Source organism: Heloderma suspectum, chromosome 12 (genome assembly GCF_057233095.1).
Source record: "Heloderma suspectum isolate Gila_16-S chromosome 12, 16-S_ref, whole genome shotgun sequence".
NCBI lineage: Eukaryota > Metazoa > Chordata > Lepidosauria > Squamata > Helodermatidae > Heloderma > Heloderma suspectum.
The window spans coordinates 24106525-24128448 of record NC_139469.1 but is presented as its reverse complement, the minus strand read 5'-3'; the positions used below and the strand labels follow the sequence as shown (position 1 = coordinate 24128448).

Sequence of the window (21924 nt, the reverse complement as noted above, 5' to 3'; positions counted from 1 at the left end):
TTGGTGGCCATCGCTACATCCTGTGGTAGTGAATTCCATAGTTTGACTATGCACTGTATGAAGAAGTCCTTCCTTTTGTCCTGAATCTCCCATCTATCAGCTTCCTGAGATGACCCCATTGGGTTCTAGTATTATGAGAGGACACCTTCAAATAGACACTGTCCTCTGTAAAGTAGGACACATGGCCATCCTAGACACTGAATAGGTGTGTTTCAAGGAGGGATTTCAAGGATGGGAGAGAGGTCAGATGTGGAGTAAGAGAAGCCTGAGTTTGGGGCCTGTGTCTTCCATGATAAGGGACCCAACTGAGGGTGACTGATGCAAAGACCCCACTCACCCACCCAAGCCTGAGGCTGCCACCTGATATTCCACACTTTTGGAGACCTGAACACGTCCCGTCACCAATGCGAGCACATAATCTCCGGGACAGGCCCAGGCTGCAGGCTGCACCAACACACAGACATGCAGAAAAAGAAATGTTAAAATTTTAATGTGTCGGCTAATGGGGCGCACAAAGAGAGAGCAAACTCCGGGTGGTAAGGGGCGGGGGAGGGAAGGATAGAGAGTCTACTGACAAACAGAGTGGGCCCCTGGGATTCCCCTAATGAGTTCCAGGAAGCCAGAGACGTCTAACCCAAAGGCACCACACACTCGCTGGGAGCTTCGAAGCTGCGTCCCTGTTCCCTGGGGACGTGAGGCTCGCCATGCATTGATGATATTGAATAAGCATAGACTGAGTCACTCCTTCCAAAACCGCAGCAGTTCTGGGAAAACCAGAGAGCCCTGATTATCTCATGCCAGGTGTCCAGATAAGAGCCCATTCTTTGCCCCCATCCTGATTCATTTCTCCCCCCCTTCAGTGTAAATACAATACAGAACTCAATAAAAACCCATTAGCTTGATCACAGTCTCAGAGAAATCACAAGGTTTGAATAGCCGGGTGGCTGATTTTGCATGGATGGTGCTGGCTGAGTCTCAGCGTCTTTCATGCACTGTCACTTGCATAATTTGGGATCCCCCCCCAAGTACTAGGCTTAGGTCATCTAGCAAGCCACGCTGCTATCTAGGGTAGCCACATGTCCTCCTTTACAGAGGAAATGCCTCTGTTTGAAGGACTGTCAGAGGAGAGCCCTCTGTTTGAAACCATCCTCTATTTGAAGGGCTGTCCAGTCAACCGTGTAGCCAGCCAGCCTTGTCGGGGGCAGCCACATTTCTAGGTGGGGCATTTTTGGAGGGGAAGCGCCAGGTGCCAGCCAACCCCACCCCCTCACTGGTGGAAGTGAGGACAAGACCAGGGGAAGGGAAAGGTGGTGACTTCTGAGCAAAGGGCTGGATGTGCCCAATCTCGTCTGATCTCGGGAGCTAAGCAGGGTCAGCCCTGGTTAGTACTTGGATGGGTGACCGCCTGGGAATCAGGCTTCCTGCACTGAGGAGGGGGTTGGACTCGATGGTCTTGTAGGCCCCTTCCAACTCTATGATCTATGACCCCCCTCACATTTCCTCCATGCAGAGTGTGTTAACATACATAATGGACAATGTTAACAGAAAGTTTAGTATGAACACCAGGGAACTAAATGATGGGCATATTTTTTGTTTCATAAGAAAAAAGGATGTTAAGGATACAGTGAACAAGGGAATACTAAAAGGTGTGAAACAAACAAAATAGTTTATGCTATAAATAAGAAGTTAAAAACTAGCATGGAGCTTGTTTTCTCAAAATTCAGTTTAAAACAAGCTGCCCTTCTTTAAATGGAGGCTGTCATTGTTTGCCATGCCACAAATTAAAAAGACAATTTCTCCGCAAAAAATCGGGGGGGGGGGGGCAGGCAAAGCACAGTTCTAGAGGGTGGGCGGTACATCCATTTGCCCTACCCTGGCTACAGGGCTGTGTCCAGTCCAAGTCTGGTTTAAAGCAAAATAACCATAAGAAGCCAGGACTTCATGTGACCAAATTGTGAGCCAAAGCTGTTCTAACAATTGTAATCATAGCCATCCATAGAGCATTTACTGCACAAAAACAGCCTGGATAGCTGGGGCATCGAGAGTTTAGTCCAGCTCAATTGAATGAGAAGTTAAAGTAGCCCCCCATGGAGGAACAGGAACTGACTGATTAAGGGACAATTCATTAATAATTCCACTGTGTGCTGAACAGGAAGCAAATAGAGGGAGGGAAAGCCTCATGGAAGAAGCTTCTAATTAAAGTTCCAGGGGACCTTTTGCTGAACAGGACACATCTGAGTAAACACTGCAGATAGATGGTGGTCACAGGAATAGGCATTCCCAGATAAAATAACACTGTTATGTATAGGCCCCAGGAGTACTGTATTGGCCCCAGGAGCATAATCAAGTCACCTGTAGTGTTAGAGGTGCTGAAGAGAGCTTTGGCTATTGGGTGGTATAGAAATGAAATAAATAAATAAATAAATAAAATTAAATAGAGGGGCTTAGAGATCCATAATGCCTTGCTTAAGTTCATTATTAGTGCAATTCCCTTGCTAGTAAGCCTCTGAGCATGTGAAGATGAGTCAAAAGGCCGATAGCAGGGCCTAGCACATTCCATACTAATGAGTAGAGTATCTAATCAAGATGTGCCTGGGAAGTGAAGTCTGTTTACCTTAAAGCTACAGGTGGCTGTGCTGAGAACCAAGTGCTGTTAGTCTATGCTGGGAATGAACACTAGGGGGCGCTTGCTGCTGTCTTGCTGCCTCACTGCTGACATATATGGTATAAAACCCATTGTACGCCATGGCTCTGGGTTCACAGAAGCTGTCTGATCCAACCATTGGGTATGCCTGTGTGCTGTAAGTTACTCAATAAAGTACCCCTTTATCAGTAAACCTGGATCTGATTTATCACTATCTTGGCACCTCTAACCTAGGAGGGTGAAGCCCACGGCCGGGGCAATACAGGAACTACTATTATAATTTTTATTTCCAGCTGATGGAGGAAAAACAGTGCCTCAGAAGCACTAAAGGATGCTAGTCAGGAAGCGATCTAGGAGCCAAGTTAATCAGACAGAGGGTAGGCTGAAATGTTATGAGGTCGATTAGGTTGGCCATGTGTCCATTTTTACAAAGGACAGTCCTCTGTTTCAAGGGCTGTCAGAGAACTGTCCTCTAGTTTGAAGGTGTTCTGTGTTTAAAGGGCTGTCCAGTCCAAGTCTGGTTTAAAGAAGAACCAACAGGGGGAAGAGCTGGGCCTTGAAGTTGCCCATCAACAACACTTGTACAGCAGACTCAGCAGGCCTATAGGCCTCTTGGTCGCAGTCTCCCCCGTTATGGTGAGATGGATTGTATTTCTATTTAAATTATAATATTAATTTCTAAATTTGCATCTGACATAAAAATTAGTATATGCACTTCTTTTTGCAAATTGACCTCTTTTGTCCTCATTTTTGGCAACACATTTCCTCTTCTTTGATTATTCATAAATGGGAGTCCTGGTGCCTTAGAATTCCTCCCAAAATGACAGGGAGGTCAGGGGTCAAGGGGAAATAGTTTTGCAGCTTGAAATGAGGCTTGGATCTGATAGCGCTTTGTTAAAAATAGCTAGGAAGCAATGTTCCCAGGCTCTATTTGAAACTCTTGCCAATAAAAGGTTGTTCTATGTCTAACAGCCACATTTAACCCATTTCCAAAACAATACAGAGCCCTTTGATTTAATGGCAAGTTCCCTGAGCAAAACCGTAAGTGCCTTTGATGACAAGTCCTCTTATAATTCAATAAGTTCTTTTTAAAATATAATTCCATTTCAGTCCAATAAGATCTTTAATTGCCAAGTCTCAGAATTATCTACTTTGATCCTCCCAGCTGCTCTTTCTTAACCCTATCCTTAGCCTCTTGACACATGCTCATTACTGAATCAAACTCACCAGTTGAGTTTGCTTTATGAGATTTGGATGCACCTAACAAAACAGGCATTCAGAGATTATCCGCTAGCTGTTGGTAGAAGGGATGAACCTGAAACTGAAAGTAGCTGAGCCAACGACAATGGTGGAATAAAGATTTTGGCTGGTCAGCAACAGCTCAAGGAGTCAGGGTCCATCCAGACCAGCTCCCAGAAGGCATATGGTCTGAGCCCACCTGTGAATGCTGACCCTGATGGCCAGGGCCAGTGTTAAGGCATTTATTTACTTACTTACTTACTTACTTACTTACTTACTGTAGTTAAATCCCACCTTTCCTCCAAGGAGGCATACATGGTCCTCCTCCATGGTAGGCTTAGTTGGGCATCTGCCAATGGCTCACTGACAAGAGCCCCCTGGAGTTGCTGCTCCTCTTCACCATGGCAACCTGCTGGTTCACCTGCCTCTCACTCTGGCCCAGACAACACTGCTGGAGAGGAGCAGGAGATGCCACTGCCTCCTTGCTCTCACCAGCTCTCCACCTGTCAAGCAAGCAAGAGGGCACAATGAGGAGGAGGAGGAGGAGGAGGAGGAGGAGGAGGAGCAAGAGCAGTTGGTGGCAATGGTGATGAGAAGATAGAGTCATGGAGGAAGGGAGGCCTATTGAGAGCACCTTGCCCAAGGGCCTTCAAAACCTGGAGCTGGCACTACTGATGACCCTGCTTCCCCGTGCCCATTCTCTCACCTCCAATAATTTTGCCTCAAGTGACTGCATGTTTGGTGTCAGGAAGGATCCTGTACAAATCAGACCCTGGAGAGACCTCTTCAGAGTACAAGGTTTAGGATTCTGCAGGAAAAAAAACTCACTCCTGCGGAAGACCTGGAGAAACCTGCAGCAGACCAAAGGCAGCCTGAGGAGCTCAGACACAGGGATGCCTCACTAGGGTCCCCAATAACCCCTTTGACCCTATCCCAAGGCCTGCCTTGATCCTCAGCTCTATCACCTTGTCCCCAGAGCAAAGGCAGCAGAAGACCAAGTAAGCAACTCAGACATTGACAGAGGAGCACCTGTTTGGCCGTCAGAAGTCTCTCACACCAAGGGTCTCCTTGGGAGGACAGAGCTACTTGGGAGAAAGGGTCTACTTGGGAGGAAGGAAAAGATCCAGCTGCAAGCAATAAACCACCAGGGACCAGGAAGACAGGATGGCCATCTGTCTTCTTTTACAGGGGACAGCCCTCTATTTGAAGGGCTACCAAGGGACTGTTTTGAAGGTGTCCTCTATCAGAAGGGCTATCCAGTCCCACTCCAGTTTTAAGGTAAAGAACCATCAGAAGGAAGAGCTGGGCCTTGAAGTTGCCCATCAACAGTTAGCACCTAGGCAGCAGGCCAATAATGGCCCACGGGTCAACTGGTCACAGTCTTCCACACTGTATGAGATGTACTGTATTTCTGTTTAAATTATAACATCTCTTTCTAAATTTGCATCTATACATAGAAATTAGCACAGCCTTCCCCAACCTGGTGCCTTCCAAGTGTGTGAGAGTGCAACTCCCAGCTATGCTGTCTGTTGATGATGGGAGTTGTAGTCCAACACATCTGGAGGGCACAGCTGAATTACCATAGGCATTTTTAATGCAAATTGGTGTCCTCTCTTGTCCTTTTTTTGGTGATGCATTTCCTCTTTTTTGGTGACTCGTAAGTGGCTTCTGTTTCCTCTGCACCTTTGCTGGGTTAGCAGCTCCAAAGCTTCTAGCCCAGGTGTTGGTCATGGACAGCAGGCAAGGTGACTGATAGTGCCCCCTGCACTGGGTTGTGGGTAGGGTTGTCAGAGAAATCCATTTGGGAGGTAGAGTTTTCCTAGGCTTACGCCCCCCGCCCCCCAGACTTTGTTTCGGTTCCTGCTGCAGTGTCCGACTTGATCTGCAGCAAGTTGGGCCAGTTCATGGATTTTCTGGGAATTTTGTGCAATATCTTTTGGATGGTTCTGCAGTTTGTTCAAATTATGACTGAACCTGTGCAAACCACAACCAAATTTGCACAAATTATGCAAATAGCAGCTAAATGGGCATGTTTTGTGCAAATTTGGCCATAATTTGCACAAATTTGGCCGTAATTTGCAGAAATTGCCCAGATATTTGTGTGAATTATAAAACCTTCAAAAATGTGCAAAAAGTTCCCAGAGTTTGAGGAACAGCCTGCAGCTTGGGTCACAAATGCAAAGCGAATTGTATACGCCATGTAATTCTGTCGAGCCAAAAAAGAACCGGATTTCCCAGCGACGGACGTCTCTAGTTCAGTTGTAGGCTTATTTGGCAGCAGCTGCCCATAATGTTAAATTTCCCACAATGCCCTGGAGCACCCATTCTACTACTCTGGACACTCCAGAGCATTGTGGGAAATTTAACATGGCAAGCGGCTTCCCAGACCTAGCCTCTTCCTGTGGCTGAGGATCTGAGCAGGAAGGCCAAACGGGTATTAGCACCAGTGGCCACTGCCAGGCACTTTGAATCCCAGGCACTTTCAATCTCAGCAGCTGCCTGTAGGTGCTGGGTGCTGACGTCAGCCCTGTGAGGTAGTAAGCAGATCCTGCCTAGCTTCCCAGAAGGAATCCTGCTCTTTCTCCCCACAAAGCGGACTGGATCAAATCTAAAAAGAGCTCCATACTCCTGCAAGTTTGTAACTCATTTGCATGTTAATTACATTGGACTAAATTTGAGCTGCTGGAAACAGATTTGGCAAGACTTCAGATTTGCGATCTACGTGCCCTGGGGATTAATAATGTTAACTCTTTGTTAACCTTGCCAGCAAGCTAAGTAGGAGGCACCTAGAAAAATAAATATGCCTTGCTTGGGTTTGCCTCCCTGGATGGAGGCATCACCTGTGCTGGAAACCAATGGGTGTGAAGTGGCCCTTTGACAGCGAGTGCATGCAATGGGCAACTCTGGGTTGAGATGGATTGATTTAAATCAAGGCTATTTTATAACACAGTTGATTTGCATTTGCCCTGCTCTGGATAAAGCCTTCTGTTTTGTTTTTACCGTATTTGTGCATGCAGGAAGTCCCAAATTCAATCCCTAGCATTCCCAAGTTGAACGGATCAAGGAGCAGCTGATGTGAAAGATGTTCTCTGCTTGGGACCCTACAGAGTGGCTGCCAGTCCGAGGACCAGTTGAGAGAACCTCTAGCCTATAGGCTGGATACACCCATGCGTGGCTTCCCCATCAGGCCTGTCCGCTTCTTCCCCAGGCCCTTTTCTAGAAGAAAAAGATAATCTCTGATCGAAGAGAAAAGAGTTTCCCTGCTGAGCACTAAGAGTTTCCGTTTCTCAGGATTCAGCAGGAAAAAGCTCTTATCTCCAATTGGAGATAAGAGCTTTTTTTCCTGTTTGGAGAGGGGGCATTGCCTGGGGAGGAAGGTGATGAGTGATTCAGTCCTGCTTACTTGTGAAGCTTGTCCATGCTGCCCATGCTTACTTCTGAATAGATATGCAGAGGTTTGGTATTTGGGATGCTGCTTGAAAGTGTAGCTGAATGATTTATTCCTGTTTACTACTTAGTAGACTTGCAGAGACTTGTCTGTTTACTTCTGAGTAGACTTAAAGTAGATAAGAATCACATTTGGCCCTGCCCACTCTGCCTCTTAACGCACGCATAGATGGACTGCAGTTCTCGAGTCCTTTCACAGATTGGAATATGGCCCTTGGACTGGAAAAGGTTCCCCGCCCCTGGACTAGATAATATAGGTCTAGGCAGACAAATAGTCAGACCTGGTCTAAGGCAGCTTCCAATGTTCAGCAGTAATGCTTTATGGCAGAATGCTTCCTATCTATCTCTACTGCTGATTTGAAGCAGTTTTTGCTGCCATTTTGTGGCACTGGATTCTGTTTTATATTCTAGAATCAAAAGACCTTCGGTTTAAGAGAAAAGGTAAGGAGCTTACATTTTTGCCCGTGCACCAAAAGGCATGGAAATGGCAAGTGACAGCACCCGTCCTTCATTTCCATGCCAAGTAAGTGGTCAACTTGTCCCACAATCTCTACCTTTGGCACAACGTGTCCTTTCTCTCCATGTGGGTGTCTTCAGTAGGACTAGCTGCCCCAAATCTGGGTGGCTCTTTCATTTTCTTCCTTTGAACCTTCCAGTTCCTTCCACACTGCTCAGTTCCCATCTTTCTCTCCTTAGGAGTGTTAACCTGGCATCTAAAGTGTTAAATTAAATGGCCGACAGCTGCTTCAAACTACCAAAGTGTCTCAAATGACAACTCATTGTTTTGACCTGACGGTGGCTGCATCTGATGGATGGCTGTTGGGGAAAACCTATACAAAGATACCCTAAAAGACTTCTATCTGAGAGGACCCCTGACCCATGTGCAAGAAGACCCCAAACCCACGATCTTATAACGACTGATGTGATGACATTTAACACCCCTGAACTGAAAGTTGTGATGGTTATTTAAAAGTTGGCACTGAAAGGAATGGTTCTGTACAGTATGGCTGCGTTCCAAGGTCACAGCAACTTATATTTTGACTTATGGCTTGGTAGCTACTGATAAGGAAATAAGAAGGCTACTTGCTCTTCTGAGCAGCTCAGATGCTGAGTGATGCTCAGATGCTGAGTGAGCAAAAGACTGTGCCAAGGAGCTCATGCTATGCACCTGCTAAGATAAGGGGTACTGGGAACATCTTTACTTGGCGGTTGGTGCCTATTGGTTCGAAAATCATAACAAGGACATCAGCAATGGCTGAGATGAGGCAGACCAACGTGAGCTGATGGAAGATGACCACAAGTTCAAAGAAGATGTACCAGGAGGCACATGTTAATCAAGATAAGACACCCATAGGGAGGCATTTTGGCAAATTTTCAAAAAACTTAAAATTAACCCTTTAATGGGTATCCTGAAAATACATGGACATAAAATGTGAGATAGTTGGAGGATAAGTAGACACCTCACTTCTGATTGGTGGACAGGGAGTCTCACCACCCATGCACCTCATTTTTATTTATTTATTACATTTATATCCCGCTTTTTTTCCTCCTCAAGGAACTCAAGGTGGCTTACATAATCCTCCTCTTCCTCCATTTTATCCTCACAACACCAACCCTGTGAGGTGGGTTGGGCTGAGAATCTGTGACTGGCTCAAAGTCACTCAGTGAGCTTCCATGGCCAAGTGGGGACTAGAACCCGGATCTCCCAAATCCCAGTCCAACACTCTAGCCACTAAACCACACTGGCTTCCAATTTTTGATTGGAAGATGGTTGTCTCACCATCAGTGAGGCCCCCATCCATGACCAGAGCAAGTGTATAAAAACTTAGGTATCAAGAGCTTTCTGTACTATTACCTCCTCCTCTTCGCTTCGCTTCACTTGGCTCTTTCGCCTCTAATCTTCACTGGACCAAAGGATTTGGGTAACTATGTGTCTCTTCAACATTTAGGCTCCCAGATACTTTTAACTCTTTGTTTTCTAGAGTTAGAAATATTTCTGAAGATGGGACTTGGAATTATTTCTACATCTGAGAATCAAACCTTTCACTCCAAATTTAATTAACCTTTTAAGTTCCATTAACCATATAGGTTCCATGTTTAATCCTTCATATGCCCCAAAGAACTTAGCAATGTTTTAACTTGGCTTTTTGCATTCAAGTAGCGTGCAGGAGGAAATTTTAGTAAGTTCTAGTTTAGCTTTAAAATGTAAGTAGGGTATAGGAGGGTGCTAAGGAACAGTTAGATTATCCAAACAACAATGCTAGGAGCTCAATTTTCTATCTTGTTTGCTACATTTGTAGGTCCCCCCCTTGCAGTTACTATGCTCATGTAACCACCAGGCTAATTTTATTTTGTAACATTCTTAAATAAAGCATTTAATGCATTTTCATTTACCTCTGAGTCTGTGGTGATGTTTGCCTGTTTGAACCTGACATGGTTACCCACCAGGGTGTCTCAAACCCAATTGGTATAGGTCCTGAAGCTAAACAGGACCAAGTTAACAAGGGGCACTCAGGATGCTGTGACAATCCTTCTGTTTCTCCTCAGGGGTACAAGGTCTGTCCCCACTGGTGTAGCTACTCCGCTCATTGTCCTTGTTGGCAGTGCCAGCTCCGGGTTTTGGAGGGCCCTTGGGCAAGATGCCCTCCATGGGCCCCCTCCCTCAGGGAGTCTGCCTTCTCACTGCCAGCCAGAGAGCAGGTTGGCAGTGGTATCTGCTGCTGCTCCTTCTCACCACCACTGATGTCTGGGTCAGGTAGACAAGCAGGTTGCAGTGGTGAATAATAGGAGCAACTCCAGGGTCTCTTGTCAGTGGGCCCCTGCTGGGATGTGGGCCCTTGGCAGGTGCACAACCATGCCTACCTTTGACATCAGCCCTATTTGGAGGAATTGGATCTGTGGGACTAGGGTTCCCAAGTCCCCCAGCACCACCATGACAAGTCTCTTACTCTCCGGGGGCTTCCAGATGAGGAGATCAGGCTAGGAGCAGAGCCAGCCCAAGTCATTTTGGTGCCAGAAGCAGAGCAGCAAATCACCCCCCACCCCACACACACAAAGCAAGGTGCATAGTAACTAAAGCCAACAAGGTTGCTTTGACACCCCTGGGGCAGGAAATCCCACAAGTGCCTCTCCCTGTCCATGGCAATAGAATAACGCATTGAGGGTGCAATCCTATGCATGTTTAGACAGAAAAAAGTCCTGCAACTCCCAGCATGCTGGGAGCTGTAGGACTTTTTTTTTCCACTCTAAACATGCATAGGATTGCACCCTAAGTAACTGCAGAGTTTGTGTAAAAGGGAAGCAATCAGCCGTCTGAGGCAGCTGCCTCACTCTGCCTAGCAGTAGAGCCGGCCCAGGCTAGGAGCTGTCCATCTGGAAGCTTCCTCCATCTCTCTTTTCAGCAGCTAGAGAAACAGAAGACAACTCACTTGAATGGCCACACGGTGTCTCCCTCTTTACTGAAATCGCTCCGGAGTCCCAGTCCCCTTATGTCTGCAGTGAGAAAACATTCAACCAACATCAACTTACTGAGGTCATGTTTTTTGTTTATGTATTTGCTTATACAGTTTCTAAACAGCTTTCTATCTGCTGCTCAGGGGGCCCTGGGGAAATTGTCCTCTGACAGGCAATTCCACCCACTCTATGGGTGGCTGAGAGCTGCCATTTTAATTTCCCACAATGCCCCAGAGCGACCAATTTAGTGTCACTCCAGGGTGTTTATGAGTAATTAAAATGGAGGCTTACGAACCCAGCTGCCCAATGCGGAAGGCTCTGAGCAGGTGGGCCCTGCTGAAGTCCTGGGACCTGAGCGACTGTCCTAGGCTGCCCGGTGCTGACCTCAGGGCTGCTGCTGCTGCTGCTCCGGAAGTGATATGTGCAAAATAAAATACCTTAAGGTCACTGACTGAAAATTAATAACCAAACTGAAAAAAATCAAAACCACAACACTGTGGGGCTAATTTCCAAAAGCAGAATGATACAGTATTGTCTTTATGGTTTGATTGTATTTTATTATGTTTGTAATTTTAGAGTTATGATTTTAATGGCGTTTATATGTTGTACTGTTTTATATGGGTTGTTAGCCGCCTGGGCTCCTTGTCAGGAAGGGCAGGATATATATCAAATAGCTGCTGCTGCTGGTGAGGATGATAATAAATAAATAAATAAATTTATCTTGTTCTGGAACACTATGAGAGACAGGGCCAAATAAATATCTTGCAGAATGCAGTTCCAAACCTCCAGAGCAGCAACTGAAAAAGGGTCATTCTCTTAGACATCCTGGTCCAAGGCCATTGAGGGCTTTCTGGATTAAAACCAGCAGCTTAAATTGGGCCTGGGAACACATTGGTAGCGAATGTAGTTGTTTTAACAGAAGTGTCACATAAATGCACCAACCTATACCTGTTACAAGCAGGTAGGAGGATCACGTACCCTACTTTACAGAGGACAGTCCTCTCTCTGAAAGACTGTCAGAGGACAGTCCTTTATTCAAAGGTGTCCTCTGCTTGAAGGGCTGTTCAGTCCACTTCCCATTAGAGCTAAAGAACCATCAAAGAGAAGCGCAGAGGCCTTGAAGCAGTCACCTGGTCCCTGTCTTGCCCACTCCAGTGAGAGGTACTGCATTTCTGTTTAAATGGCAATATTTCTAAATTTGCATCTATACATATAATTTACCATATGCAAAGTTTATTCAAATCCATGTCCTCTTCTTTGGTGATGCACAAGGAGCTACCCTACAAGAAGAGATGGCTCTACCCCAAATGACGCCCCTGGGGAGGAGAGTCTTAGACATTCCCGCCATCAGTTCACCTTCTGAATATTTTTCCCCACACTAGGGGAGTCAGCCATTATATGTTTGTGGGTCCCAACAGTCCTGCAAGCCAAGCAGAAATCTGATGAGCAAATTTTAAAAAGATTTAAAAGCAAATCATCATCACCACCACCACCACCACCACCATCACCACCCAAAAGGGAAGAAACCAACCAGAAAAGTGTGGTGACCATCAGAGGACGAAAGTGTGAAAAGAGCACTGAAGAAAGACCATAGTAGAGAAAGGGCTAAAAAGGAAACCAAGAAATAGTAAACACTGGATGAGAATAAAGGGTAAATATTCCTACAAGCTAGGCTTCAGCAGTAGGTGAACCGAGAACTACCAGAAGTACAAGCTGGGTTTTGAACAGGCAGAGGAACTAGAGATCAAATCGCCAACATTCGCATGGAGAAAGCAAGAGAATTCCTGAAAAACGTCTATTTCTGCTTCATTGACTACGCTAAAGCCTTTGATTGTGTGGATCACAACAAATTCTGGCAAATTCTTAAAGAAATGGGAGTACCAGACCACCTTACCTGTCTCCTGAGAAACCTGTACGAGGGTCAAGAAGCAACAGTAAGAACCGGACATGGAACAACCAATTGGTTCAAAATTGGGAAAGGAGTACGACAAGGCTGTATATTGTCTCCCTGCTTATTTAACATATTTAACTTATATGCAGAGTACATCATGAGAAACGCCGGGTTGGATGAATCACAGGTCCGAATTAAGATTGCCAGGAGAATTATCAACAACCTCAGATACGCAGACGACACGACACCACCCTAATGGCAGAAAGCAAAGAGGATCTAAAGAGCCTCTTGTTGAGGGAGAAAGTGGAGAGTGCAAAAGGTGGTTTGAAACTCAACATTAAAAAAACTAAGATCATGGCATCTGGCCCCATCACTTCCTGGCATATAGAAGGGGAAGAAATGGAAGCAGCGACAGATTTTATTTTCTTGGGCTCCAAGATCACTGCAGACAATGACTGTAGCCAAGAAATTAAAAGATGCTTGCTCCCTGGAGGAAAGCTATGGCAAACCTAGACAGCATAGTAAGAAGCAGAGACATCACCTTGCCAACAAAGGTCCATATAATCAAAGCTATGGTTTTCCTAGTAGTAACGTATAGCTGTGAGAGCTGGACTATAAGGAAGGCTGAGGGCCGAAGAATTGATGCTTTCGAACTGTGGTGCTGGAGAAGACTCTTACGAGTCCCCTGGACTGCAAGGAGGTCAGATCAATCCTAAAGGAAATCAACCCTGAGTGCTCATTGGAAGGACAGATGCTGAAATATTTTGGCCACCTAATGCGAAGAGAAAACTCGCTGGAAAAGACCCTGATGCTGGGAAAGATTGAAGGCAAAAGGAGAAGGGGACGGCAGAGGATGAGATGGCTAGATAGCATCACGGATGCAATGAATATGAACTTGAGCACGCTCTGGGAGAGAGCGGAGGATAGGAAGGCCTGGCGTGCTATGGTCCATGGGGTCACGAAGAGTCGGACATGACTGAACGACTGAACAACAACAATGCAACTCCTTAAAGCCCCATCACATTGATGGTGCGGGATAAATAATACAAAAATAATAAATATCTTACTGAGATGGTAAACTTGGATGGTCTGGACTGTACCACTTCAGGCTGCAAGTGTGGGAGGGAGGGTTCACAAAATTAGCTGCCCTTCCCAAAAAACAAACAAACAAATTCCCTGTACATAGAAAACTAGCTTATCACGGAGAAAGGTTTCGGCCTAGTCTTCTCCCTCCTAAATGAGGTGAATACACCCACCCAGCCTTTGGCTTCAGGAACCCATCAGAAAGAAGCAGCAGCCAGATATATATATATATATATATATATATAAAGGTAAAGGTGTCCCCAGCCAGTCGTGTCCGACTCTAGGGTGCGGTGCTCATCCCCGTTTCTAAGCCGAAGAGCCAGCGCTGTCCGAAGACGCTTCCGTGGCCATGTGGCCGGCATGACTGAACACCGAGGTGCACGGAATGCTGTTACCTTTCCCGCCGAGGCGGCACCTATTTATCTACTTGCAGTTTCTTGCTTTCGAACTGCTCGGTTGGCAGAAGCTGGGGCTGAAGACGGGAGCTCACTCCGTCACGCGGCACTCGGGTCTCGAACTGCTGACCTGCTGACCTTCCAGTCTGCAGTTCAGCATCTTAACCACTAAGCCACCGCGGCCCACATATATATATATATATATATATTTTAAAGCACCTTGATTTCTTTTCTAGGTGCAGCAAGTAGTTCATCATGTTCCAGGATTTGTGGCCCTCCAGATGTTTTGGCCCACAACTCCCATCATCCCTCACCCTTGGCCCTGCTGGCTCATGAGAACCGCAGCCCGAAACATCTGGAAGGCCACAAGTTACCCACCCCTGACAAGCCCTCCCCTTAGCGGCACAGGCCAGAAACAGACTGATCACCTCAGTGGAAACAAGGCCTCTCTCTTATTTCTCCGCCTTAAAGAAAATACATTAAAAATCACTCAGTGATGCTTGATTCCTGCGTGGGCGCGGTTAACCTAAGCATGACTAAAGGCTCAATCTTGCTCATGTTTAGACAGAGGAAAGGCCTACAACTCCCAGCGTGCCCCAGCCAGCAGCGCTGGCTGGGGCACGCTGGGAGTTGTAGGCCTTTCCTCTGTCTAAACATGCGCAAGATTGCGCCCGAAACGACAAAAGGCCCTTCCCCCACTTTTTTTTTTTATGAGGTAAACCGCCGGGAACCATCTGCGCATGCTCACTACAAAGGCGCGCGCCCTCTAGGCAGCAGGTGAAGGGTTAACTTTAAACACGCCCCCCTCTCCTCCGCCTCGGCTCCCCGCTGCCTCTTTTCTGCCCGTTGGGGGCGGGGCGGGGCGGGGCGTCGGGTTCCGAGCGCGCCGTGACGTCACGCCGACTTCCGGGTTGGCCGCGCGCCCGCCTTCCGGGGGAGATCGGTTTCGGTGGGTCGCTTCCGGCGTGGCGGCAGGAAGGAGGGCGAGCGAGCCGAGGGAGTGCGGCGAGGTGGGCGGGGCGGTGGCTGTTTCGCCCCACCCCTTCCCGCCCCACCCCCACCCCTTCCCCTCGGAGCCTGAGAGGAAGAAGAAGGAGAAAAGGAAAGAGAGGGAGGGAGGATGCGCTTCTTGAGGGCTTCGTGGCGGCTGTAGAGGGGTGTGAGAGCTGTGGAGAGACCTAGAGACGGCGGTGTTCGAGGCACAGGCCTTTGCCCGCCCCAAGAGACAGGCAGGCTACCCCTCCCCCACCCGCCCCCGAGTGAGGGGCCCAGCTTCCCCCCCCCCAAGGTAGGCACCCCACGCACCCTTCAAGGATAGGCCCGTTTCACCCCGCCCACCACTTTTTTCTTTGAAGGGGGGGGCTCTTGATCCACTCCCCCTCAACACATGCAAGAGCTGCCCCCCCCTCCCCCAATGTAGGCCTCTGCTTGCACTTGACTGTCTTCGTACAGGCTGGTCGATCTCTCCTTTAAAATTACTTTTATACTTGCCCCGCTGCCTCTCTGTATCTTGCTGCTTCTTTTTTTTAACAAAAGAAATCAAGGTGCTTTTTTAAAAAAAATATATTTTTGCTGGCTGCTGCTGCTGCTTTCTGATGGGTTTCTGAAGCCAAAAGCTGGGTGGGTGTATTCACCTCATTTAGGTAGGGTGTTGGGGGGGGGTTGCTTTTTTGTTTTGTTTTAATTGTTTACCCCAATGGAGGAAGAAGGCCCTCCTAGGAAACTACCTCTTTGACCATGACATGAGCTGAGCGAAAGGGGGGGGGAAAGCCAAGCCCTAAGAGCCAAACGGTCCCAGACGCCTCCCAAGCCACCATGGTAAGTTTAAAAGTAGCATTGGGATATGTGATGGTATGAAATATGCTGTCATGTGTGTACCTTGGAATAATAATAATTTAATGTTTTAATGTACTGTACATTTTAAGTTTTGGAAATGCTTTGTTTCAGGAACCTTACAACAGCTTTGTAAGACAAGCCAGTGTTGTTATCCTCATGGCACAGATTTTGGGGTGGGGTGCTGGGGCCAGGAGGATATACTTGCCTTAGGCTGCCTATTGAGCTCATGGGTCATTATCTTAGTCACTCTGGTACACCAGTGTTGTAACAACTCCGCTGAGTGGATGCTTTGCTAATGATTTGCCTTTGCAAGCATGTTAAATGAACTCAAGACCGTGACAAATATGAGATTGTCTTTGGAAAGCCATTGTGAGTGTGCCTGTAATTGGGTTGTGTGTCAAAGGAATGGTACAAGAGGCTGGTATTGTGCTAACAAAGAGCATTGGTGACTAGTGAGCTTTGTGGCTGAAGATGCTCATTTTTCTTACTGGTCAGCTGGTGTCATAGGTAACTGACTTTCATTAAGGAAGGATGTTTCATAGAGAGGCAGGACCTTAAGGGAGAGTACCAGTGCGTGCATCTAACAGAGCTGCAGAATCCTGTGCCTGTGAATCCACCAACACAGCATTATGTGGGCATAAAAGCTTGAGTGTGTGAGCTGCTTTCTGCAGCATTAGATCCAAAATGAAAGTTGATCAGTGTAAAACTGGGTTTTACTTGTAAGGTTGCCATTCTATAAACACTTGAAAACCCAATTAAATCCCATTGAACACACTAGAAGCAGCTGTAGCAGCCTTCCCCAACTTGGTACCCTCCAGATGTGTTGGACTACAACAACCACAATCCCTATCATTGGCCATATTGGTTGGGGATGATGGCAGCTGTTGTCCAAGACATCTGGAGGACACCAGGTTGGGGAAGGCTGGTATACAGGATTATGCTGAAAGTGTGAAGTCTGCTCTATTGGAATAAGTCTTGTATGTTTGGAAAAATTTGGTTCTTTGACTGTAAGTTTGCTCTTGTGGTTTCTACAAGTGGTTCTAGAGAGATTCACAGCAATATCTGAATATGCTGTGTATGTGATATGTTGTGCATGTTATAAACCCAAAATATTGTTCAAACTGCAGTGTTAAGACCAACTGACACTTTGAACTTCTACTTGGCAAGTTGAAATATTTAACTACTTTGGACTGACAAGTCTGAGAGCATGGGGAGCTTGCATTTCTAGCAAAATAAAAGTCTGGACTTTAATATTATTTAATTTAGTATCTGACTGGCCTCTCTTGTGGGTCTAGTGCACAATGCCTCATATATACATGAAGACAGAACCCATGCATTTTGCCATGGAGGTTGGCAGGTGGGTGCTCTGGTTTTGGCCTACCATTTGGGAAACAGCCACCTTCCGCCCTTTTGTGTAGCTCTACAGCAGAGGTGGGCAATGTGTGGCCCTCCAGATGTTTTGACCTACAACTCCCATGATCCTCCACCATTTATTCTGCTGGCTAGGGCTTATGGGAGTTGTAGGCCCCAAAATCTGGAGGGCCACATGTTGCCCACCGCTGTTCTAGAAACACATGGACAAGGAAGAGAAATGCTTGAGCTTCACTTTTAAGCGTGGTGATTTATTGGCCAACAATTCCAAACCTAGAGAGAGGGACAGAGGGAGTGCAACCCTGTTAATTTTGCTGGATCTCTCATTGGCTTTTGATACCATTGACCATGATATCCTCCTGGATCGACTCCATGGGATGGGTATTGGAGGCACTGTGCTACAGTGGTTCCGGTCCTACCTATGGGGCCAATTTCAGAGAGTAACACTGGGTGACTATTCCTTGGCCCCTTGGCAATTGAGTTATGGGGTGCCGCAGGGTACCATCCTGTCCCCAATGTTGTTTAACATCTATATGAAGCCACTAGGAGCAGTCATTAGGGGATCTGGAGCTAAATGCCATCAGTATGCTGATGACACGCAGCTCTATCTCCCTGTGACATCTGAATCAGGAGAGGCTATGCAAGTCCTGAATCAGTGCCTAGACTCAGTGATGGGTGGATGAGGGCCAATAAACTGAAGCTGAATCCTGGCAAGACAGAAGCCCTGTGGGTGAGTGGTTCCCAGGTCCGGGAGATAGGCTCATTGCCTGTTCTGGATGGGGTTGCACTCCCTCTGAAAGATCAGGTCCATAGTCTGGGGGTACTCCTAGATCCATCATTGTCGCTGGAGGCCCAAGTGGTCGCGGCAGCTCGGAGTGTCTTTTACCAGCTTCGGCTGGTTCGCCAGCTATGGCCTCTCCTGGACAGGGATAGCTTGACCACAGTGGTACAGGCATTAGTAACCTCAAGACTGGATTACTGCAATGCGCTCTATGTGGGGCTGCCCTTAAGGCTGGTCCGGAAGCTGGAGCTAGTCAGAATGCAGCAGCTTGGCTGTTGTCGGGAGCTGCCCCTTTTCAGCGTGTAACTCCTTTGCTGAGAGAACTGCACTGGCTGCCTATTCGCTACTGGGCCAGGTTTAAGGTATTAGTACAAGTGTACAAAGCCCTAAACAACTTGGGACCAGGATACCTGAGAGAGCGCCTCCTTCCCTACCAACCTACCTGGTCACTGAGGTCATCAGAGGGCATGTTCCTGGTGGTTCCACATGGACCTATGGCCCAGTTGGAGTCCACCAGTAGAAGAGCCTTCAGTGTGGTGGCCCCCTTCCTGTGGAATTCCCTGCCTTTAGAGGTCAGGCAGGCGCCAACATTGTGTTCTTTCCGGCACCTCCTGAAGACGTTGTTCTTTCAAGAGGCCTTCCTTGCATGACCAGCCGTGGTTTGTTGAATTCCACTTTGTTGGGATTTATCTCTTTAAAAATGTTTTAACTTTTTAAACTCTTTTAACCATTGTTTTATTCTTTTATCATGTTGTTCACCGCTCCGAAATCTTCTGATGAGAAGCGGTATATAAATATTGTAAATAAATAAATAAGTAAACAAACCTTGAATGTTGAGACTTTAAGGTTACAGGTGAGTAAGAAGACAAATAGTTCAGCAGGACCACAGCTGGAAAAATATGAAATAGATTCATATGCAGATTCATATGCAGAAATAGATTCAAATAGATTCATATGCAGCACCATGCTATGGTTTGCCATTAACAGGAGCAAGCTGTGAGTTCTCCCCACACTGTTGGATCAAACCATGATTTCCAATTCTGCAAATGTAAACCATAGTTTGCCAGTTTGGGTATAATGGCAAACTAAAGTTTGAGCTATATAGGCAGTAATTAATTGAATCTGAGCGTTTTATTTATTTAAATATTTTTATCCCACCTTTTTGCTAAAAGTGACCGCTGCTGCTAATAACAATAATGATGATCATTATCACCACCATTATCAGGCAAAGCCCACTTTATTCAAAAAGGCCTTTGGCCTGTAAGTGGGTCTGTTAGGTTGGGTGCTGTTTTTTTTAAAAAAATCTGTAATTGTTTTTATTTATGTTAATGTATTGTTTTATTTAATTTTAATTGTTCCTGTAAGCCACCTTCAGTGCCATTTTTTGTTAGGAAGGCAGGGTACAAATCAAATAAAGAAATGATGAAAATACACAATATAAATATCGCAAGGGGAGAATATATGGCAAGCATGCAAGCCTGTGGCATATTCCCAATTCCTTAATTGTCCATCCTCTTAGGAATTTGAAAATCTTAGATAAAATTGTGCAGGATTGGCGCTTAAATCTGGTGCTGACTACCTCCAAATGGAGTTGTGCTTAGGAATATGAAAGCTGATAGAAATGTTACCGGGAATGAAAATTGTGGCTGTTACACATGTCACCTATACCATTAGAGTATTGATTTTCAAACCATTTCTCAAAGAGTCCTGGGATCCCACAGAAGCTTGAGGGGCTGTTCACATAACACGTTAACCCAGACTCAGTGGCTGAGTGTGAGTTGTTTTTGAACCGTGGGTTGTTCGTTGAACCATGGGTTAGTGTATTGTCTGAACGTAGCACGTTTTCTGCAGGGTGGGTTATTGTGTTGTCTGAACACAGCTGAGGTGGCTTGTACATCATGCAGTGTGGTTTGTTAACCACCCTGCATAACCCAACAACAACAATCTATGACAATCCATGGGTTCGCAAGGTGGCTTGTTCTAGAAAATAAGCGGCTTTCGATACCATCTCAGCGGCTTTCGATACCATCGACCATGGTATCCTTCTGGATAGGTTGTCTGGGTTGGGAGTTGGAGGCACTGCACTACAGTGGTTCCGCTCCTACTTGGATGGCCGATTCCAGAAGGTGGTGCTGGGAGATTATTGCTCTGTGCCATGGCAATTGTGCCATGGGGTTCCACAGGGCTCTATTTTATCCCCCATGCTGTTTAACATCTACATGAAACCGCTGGGTGAGGTTATCCAGAGGTGTGGGCTGAGGTGCCATCAATATGCGGATGACACCCAGCTCTACCTCTCTTTCTCATCAAACCCAGGTGAGGCAGTGGCTGTTCTGAACCAGTGCCTGGGCACGGTAATGGACTGGATGAGGGCTAATAAAGTGAAACTCAATCCAGACAAGACGGAGGTACTGTTAGTGGGTGGCTCATCTGCCCGGCTAGGTGATATTCAACCTGTTCTGGAGGGGGTTGCACTCCCCCTAAAGGATCAGGTTCGTAGTTTGGGGGTGCTCTTGGATCCAGAACTGTCACTTGAGGCACAGGTGAACTCAGTGGCACAGAGCACTTTTTATCAGCTTCGGCTGGTATACCAACTACGCCCTTATCTGGACAGAGATAGCCTAGCTACAGTTATCCATGCTCTGATAACTTCTCGTCTGGATTACTGCAATGCGTTATACGTGGGGCTGCCTTTGAAAACGGTCCGGAAACTTCAGCTGGTCCAAAATAGGGCAGCAAGATTGTTAACAGGGACTGTCCTGCGAGCTCATATTACGCCAGTACTTTTCCAGCTGCACTGGCTGCCAGTCCATTTCCGGGCCTGATTCAAAGTGCTGGTGTTAACATTCAAAGCCCTTAACGGCTTGGGGCCAGGTTACCTGAAGGATCGCCTCTTCCCATATGTGCCTGCCTGGACCTTAAGATCATCATCAGCGGCCCTTCTCCGTGAGCCCCTGCCAAAGGAAGTGAGGCGGGTGGCTACTAGGAGGAGGGCTTTTTCTGTTGTGGCACCCTGGCTCTGGAATGAGCTCCCTAGTGAGGTTCGCCTGGCGCCTACATTGTACTCCTTTCGGCGCCAGGTGAAGACCTTTTTATTTTCCCAGGCATTTTAGCTTTCTAAATTTTTATCTTTGCTGTTTTAAATCTGTATTTTAAACTCCTGTACTGCTGCTAGGTTTTATTGTGGTTGTATTGTTATATTGTGGTTTTAATGTTGTATATATTTTAAATGGTTTTATTGTGTGTTGTTTGGTTTTAATTTTTGTGAACCGCCCAGAGAGCTTCGGCTATTGGGCGGTATAGAAATGAAATAAATAAATAAATAAGCCACACTGCATGGTTAATAAGCCACCCTGCCTGCGTTCAGACAAGACGATAACCCACGGTTCAGCAAACAACCCACAGCTTGAAACAACCCACACTTAACCACTGAGTCTGGGTTAGCGTGTTGTCTGAACAGCGCCTATCAGAAGTTCCTCATTGGAACAAGTTGTGGTGAACAAGCTGCCTGGACAAACTATTGCTAACTTTCCCTTGAAATGTGAAAATGCAGGGAAATGTTATTGAGTAGGCTTTCAGTTCACAGAGCCATAACAGGCATGGTTGGCTATTTTACAGAAGTGTTTCATTGCTGTATTCTTCCACAAAAACAGTAACCTAAAAATCCGCCATTTCATAAAATGAATAACACAATGAGGGGATACAATACCTGTCAAATGGAAACATCCCAAAATTGTAATTAGCTATTTCAGCTGATTGTAGGAAGCACTTGTGACAGATTAGC

At 46.5% G+C, this 21924-nt stretch overlaps 1 protein-coding gene and 1 long non-coding RNA gene across 4 annotated transcripts in view; one reads left to right on the top strand and one right to left on the bottom strand.

Annotated features, from left to right (window-relative positions):
* Positions 1-475: 475 nt before the first annotated feature.
* LOC146336705 (uncharacterized) lies at positions 476-14993 on the bottom strand. The gene is made up of 6 exons (XR_014785580.1): positions 14901-14993; positions 13742-13783; positions 12005-12203; positions 10759-10822; positions 4162-4386; positions 476-764 (listed from the first exon to the last, which is right to left on the bottom strand). It is a non-coding gene; the product is annotated as an uncharacterized LOC146336705 (long non-coding RNA).
* A 238-nt stretch (positions 14994-15231) lies between these two features.
* XPO6 (exportin 6) overlaps positions 15232-21924 on the top strand; it is a 72502-nt gene continuing 65809 nt past the window's right edge. The window contains exon 1 of one of the 3 annotated variants that reach the window (XM_084818788.1): positions 15232-15970. In XM_084818788.1, the coding sequence (XP_084674914.1) occupies positions 15968-15970 (3 nt within the window). In that variant the 5' untranslated portion in view covers positions 15232-15967. The remainder of the gene's footprint in view (positions 15971-21924) is intronic. The other 2 variants (XM_084818790.1, XM_084818789.1) reach the window with 2 other exon arrangements.